This window comes from Phalaenopsis equestris, unplaced genomic scaffold (genome assembly GCF_001263595.1).
Source record: "Phalaenopsis equestris unplaced genomic scaffold, ASM126359v1 Scaffold201715, whole genome shotgun sequence".
NCBI classification, from domain to species: domain Eukaryota; kingdom Viridiplantae; phylum Streptophyta; class Magnoliopsida; order Asparagales; family Orchidaceae; genus Phalaenopsis; species Phalaenopsis equestris.
Window position 1 is genome coordinate 38,726 of NW_018221462.1, and position 5,646 is coordinate 44,371.

The following is a 5,646-nucleotide window of genomic DNA, read 5'->3' on the forward strand; positions in this document are numbered from 1 at the left end:
CAAATAATAAAATTGGCAGGATTGAACATTTAAATAACATCATCTCTAAAAATGCAGCCACACATTAGGATAGTTTGGGAAGTCACTGAGGGTTCTCCTCAGGATCTGTGACATCCCCTACCTTTTCTTTCCTTTGGACTCCTGAAATAACTGTTCATGTTTGAGCCACTCCCATTTGCCCTTCTACGTCCTACCTTGAAAACCTGAACCTTGAATTCTTGAAGACTAGAACCATTGATCATTATCGAGAGTTTTCTCAAGTGACTCCCGTCATTTGGGATGTAATTAACTATAGGGGCTTGCCTCTATAGGGAACTTGGAACCCAGGTAAAATAAACCCTATTTAATCTTTGTATTAGATAGGGGAACTTATCGGTTATATATAAAAGGTTCGCAGACTAAACGGATGTCACAAATCTCTTAGTTTGCAGGATTGGGTCTATCGCTGAGGTCTACACTTATCTCTCGGGAGGGCGTAGTATTCGCGGTATCAGACACGATTATGCAAACTATCAGACTAATGAGATCCATTTGGTCTCATTTTTCAAAAATTAAAACATACTACTTTTAAAACTCAAACTATATATCTTTTATACTTAAATTAAATCTCAAAAATTATTTTCATATACCATATTTTCATGAAAAAAAAAGTTGACCGACAAACACATATATTTATGTCTCCAAATATTATGATTTGGAATCTCTATGTTATGAAGAGTATGAGAAAGTACCTTCAAATTTTGGATTAGTTTATTAAATAGTGTGGGGACAATCTTAGCAAGATTAGATTAAGACTTAAGTGGAGAAGGTAGATCCAATAAAAAATTTTTATCATTATCTGTTGTAGCAGAATTCTCTCTGTAGATAATTTTGAGTAAAAAAATTTCTCCTCTTCGAAAGTCACATCAGTAAAGTTAAATAATTTTATGGATGGTAAGGGTTGTGTTAACTAATCCGAATGGTTAACGAGGTTTTATATTTTTCAGAGGTTACCTTCTCGGATTGAGTTGTTAGAGTATTCATTGAATCATTGTCGTCATGACTGTGTTTCTACTGCAATAAATTACAGAATCTCGCCAAAAATGTGGGTATCCAGTTATGGAGAACAAGATCATAGATTACTCTGGTAGAATTCGAAGCTTGCATCAGGTGTGCGAGTAGTGATATCAACACAAGATATGGTCCATGGAAGAAGAGAAAATACCAAAAATAATAATTCTATAGTTAGAGAAGGCACCTATGCATAGAGAGACTAGAAGCAATGATGAAGACCCTCGAGAAGAAAGCTAGAGTCCATTTTGAAAAGATTGAAATGATGAATGTTGCTAGAAGGATTATAGCAATTTTGTGGATTGAATTAGAGAAAAAATTTTATCTAGGAAGAGCCTCGACGTTTGTAAGGATTCATGATGATCAGGAGAGAGGTGCATCGACTGGAGAAGAATTGACAAAGCCAAATCCACATCGACATTGATGATGAGTAGCTTTTGAAAGAGATTGGCATCTATTTGTATTCATTTCACTTGATTTTAATTACTAGTAATATGCAGCCTTGTACAAGCTTTGCTTAGAGAAAAATGAAACACATACAAGAAAGGAAACATACAAGTCAGTGTGAAGTCACCAATAGAGAATGTGTAGTGCATGTTTATATTCATGGTAAGAAATTACTAACATAGTTGATTACATACCAATTCATACCTTTGATGTCATTTTGAGTAAAGCTGAAATCACCTGTTGAATAATCATTTTATATTTTATATGATCGAAATTTATAATCTTCATTTATTAGTATAGTGAAAGTTGAAAACTGTTTGCAAAGTGGTGAAATGGTATTTTTGACGAATTTAGAAGATTTGAATAAAGATATACATGAATTGAAGAATATCCCAGTGGTTTCAAAATTTTCTGATGTAATTTCAGAAGAGTTGTCAGGGCAACCGTCAAAACAAGAAGCTGAATCTCTTATTAATGTACAACCTAATGGAATAAAACATATCAAAGCGTATGCAAATATAATATGAAATTTTTAGTGTAAAGAATGTTGGTAATAATAACAAAATAAAACAAAAAAATAAATGTATGTCATTGCTTAGTATAATGAATTAAAAGATTTGTTAGTGGCATCTTTAACTCTTTTTGAAAAGTTTCTTTCTTTTTAAAGAATTTGAGCAAATTTAAGTGCGCGTGCACGGCATATGTAAGGCTTTGAACCTTGGACCTAGGATAAGCGGTCGAAAAAGAAAGCTCTCAACCACTAGGATAAGCGGTCTTTGAACCTAGGATCTCTTGGTTGAAAAAGAAAGCTCTCAACCACTAGGATAAGGGACCTCTTTGTTGAAGACAAAGTTATCAACCACTAGGATATGTGTTGCATCTTCTATTAGTAATTGTACTCTTCTAATTATTGTCGTATGAAAGTATATTTATTCATAATTGTTGTGTACCAATTCAATTGTGAATATCAACGAAATCATGTTAGTCTCCGATCAGCATACATATTCATTTTTTTTGTATGTTTGAATCTTATTTTAACAATATTTTCCTTGTTAAGCTTGGAGCTCACCAAGTATCATAATCTTTTATTTTTAGGGTGGGGAAAAGAGTTGTTTAGTATGAAAGTATATCTATTCTTAGGAAAGGTGTTCCAACTCATGGTTGAAGATTATCCTTCTCTAATAGACGATAGTTTGCAAATCATGGTTGAAGATTGGATGAAAAGGTGTTCCAACTTAATCCATTGGTTTAAATCGTATCTTTCTCTATATTGTTATTTTTGTAGTCTTTGTATGGAGGAAAACTAATTTTTGTATTTTCTATTCGAAGTAAGAGAGGGACGAAAGTAAACAAAATTCAGGTTTTCTGTTTCATTTTTTGAACATGTTTTGGACTTTAAATTCCCAAAATCTAAATCCGTAAACTATATGTTGATATCCATCATTGTTTTAGGGATATAAAGCACTTTGACTTCAATAGCACTTTATAAAATCTTTGCAGTACGTAACGGGGTGCACTTTTTTGTCTTTGCTTTGACGGAAAAAGTGACATCGGATTTAGTTAAAGAAAGAGCAGTTGCGATTGAATATTAATTTTTGAGAAATACAATAATAACTCGTCGGTACCGAAAATAAGCTAGTGTTTTATTACTTAATATGTGGGCCGTATAATGTATTAAAAGGTTAATTATTTTGTAAACCTTCTATTTTGTTGAATCTACTTTCTGATTAATTTGAAAGTATGCGCTGCAATAAGTTCCATGTCATTGTATGATTTTCAAATATCAAAATTTCAGGTGATTGTCATTCTCTATGCACAGTCAGTTTTAGGACGAATGGCATCTGGCGCTACAATTGCTTATGCTGGTAAAATTTCTTCTCTAAATGTCTTTTTCTCACTTTTTATCCTTTCCTTTTTTTGGTTCTTTAATACACATTTTAAGGGTAGGGAGTAAGAAATTAACATACAAGTCCTCATTGTTCTACCTTTTGTTGAGCCATGAGTAGTACATGTTAGTATTTCCTTTGTCCCCTAGTAAAACGCCAAAGAGTCCTCTGACTGACTAATTACATGGAGCAATTTTAGTCTCAAATCCTATAAAAGTGCCAAATTAATACCCAGGCTCTTCAATTGGGGTCAAAATAGTTCTCCATTGGGACTATTTAAGCCCATATTAGAATACTTAGGGGATTAAATTGTTACTTTTGTAGATTGGAACTAAAATGGCCCACTGCAAAAAATCAGGGGACTATTTTGACACTTTTCTCCCTTTTTTGTGGGGTTATGTGGCTACTAAATGCAATGATTTATTGAGCAGGATTGTGCATTTGTTGCCTCTACATCTTTGCACAAAATTCTCTGATGGCCAAATTCACTTGTAAGATTGGAAGAAGAGGGTCTGGTGGAGGGGCTCAAGAGAGCATGTAAACAGAAGAAGCTTCCATCATAATAGAGTTTTTTATGCCTAGCATTCACCTGTAGAGTCTATCGCATTGCAGTGTACAGTGAAGACAAAATTATCATTGTTCATAAAATAATTCTATTGAAAATGTGTAATTAATAAATTGAACAAATTACTATTTTTGTTTTTGCAATCTCTTTTGAGTTTTTTCCAACAAAATCTTGTTCTGTTCCATATGATTATTGTTGTAATTATTCGATGCTATAAATAACTATCAGGGGTTTGTTTTTGAGCAGATTGAGGGCTCCATGATGGCTAACAGGCATTTTTATTTTTTAATTAATCATACAATTAGAAGGATAACATTTTATTATTTTTTTAATTAATCTTGCTATATATTTGCATATTCATTTTGTTATTATGATTCATCTATATCTACATCAACCTCTTACAATTTTACGATAGATGTGCATAATACAATCACAACAAAAAGCTGAACTACGTTGATGTGGGTGCTAGATTCAACCAAAGCAGAAGTCTCGGTTTAGTAGGAGGCTAAACCAGTCCAACTGACTCCTTTTCCTTGGGCGGAACTTGCCACCTAAGTTCTCCCACACCCTCGCGCTACAACCACACTCTTTGCCTATCTACAATTTTAAATATATGTGTTGCTGAGTTTAGTGTTCAGTTTTGGTCTTGTTCTGATTACAGAGTTCCTACTGTCGGGTGTCTTTTCCTTTGTTAGGGTTGTATTCGAGGATGGGTGTTGCTTTAGCTGTATCCTGTTTCGAGGTGGTGGTTATTTCGTCAAGCATGCTTCATGATCCTCTTCCCAACTGACTCCTAATGTTCTTGTCCTCTTCCTAATTGCCGCCTAGCTTCTTGCGCATCTCCTAGCCGCCGCTCAACCCACCTGGAACCTCCCCTAGTGCTGACATTTAGGTGTACAACTGATCTAAGGAGGAACATTTACATCCTCTAAGGGCAGTGCTCGTGGTATTCTACGCAGATAACCTATATGCCCATATAAAGAAGTACCACTTCATGATAGATCATGTATGCTTTTTTGTGTTATATTGTGTTTAGTGCAGAAATTCAGATGAATTCAACTGAAATTGAGGCCATTGTGCGCTGGACTGTATCCCAGTTGTTCATCGAGCTGAGTCAGTTTCTGGGACTAGTGTCATTTTATAGGAGATTCATCAAGAGCTTTAGTACCATCAGCCTACCCCTATGACAGATCTTTTAAAGGGAGATAAATTACAGTGGAAAAGGTAGCTTAAAATAGTTATACTGAACTCAAGGAGAAGGTGTCCCAAGCGTCAGTCTTGGCACTATTAGACTTCAGCTGGATGCTCGAGGTATAGTCTGATGCATCTGGCTTGGGATAGCAACAGTGTTGAGCAATGGAGGTCACCCCATCGCCCTTTTCAGTGAGACGATGAATGATTCCATGAAAAAATACTCGATGTACGACAAGGAGTTTTATACTATTGTGAAAACTTTTGAGCATTGAAGCCATTACTTGCTGACAAGTGAGTTCACGCTGTTCTCAGACCACGATGCCTTGAAATTCTTTGTCAAGTAAATTGAAGGGCCAACATGCAGGTTGGGTTGAGTTCTTGGCGTCGTTCCAATTTATACTTGCTTAAGCACAAAAGAGGGAGCCAGAATTGTGTAGTAGATGCGCTGATCATTGCGATGCAGGCACGCGTTGTGGGCTTTGTGGTAATAAAGGAGCTTTACGA

At 35.2% G+C, this 5,646-nt stretch overlaps 1 protein-coding gene across 1 annotated transcript in view; it reads left to right on the plus strand.

Annotated features, from left to right (window-relative positions):
- Window positions 1-4,185, plus strand: part of LOC110036032 (reticulon-like protein B22) — a gene marked incomplete in the record, with an annotated part of 27,289 nt that extends 23,104 nt beyond the window's left edge. The window contains 2 exon segments of the mRNA XM_020740380.1: window positions 3,293-3,362; window positions 3,815-4,185. Coding sequence (XP_020596039.1) covers window positions 3,293-3,362; window positions 3,815-3,924 — 180 coding nt within the window.
- Window positions 4,186-5,646: the final 1,461 nt, after the last annotated feature.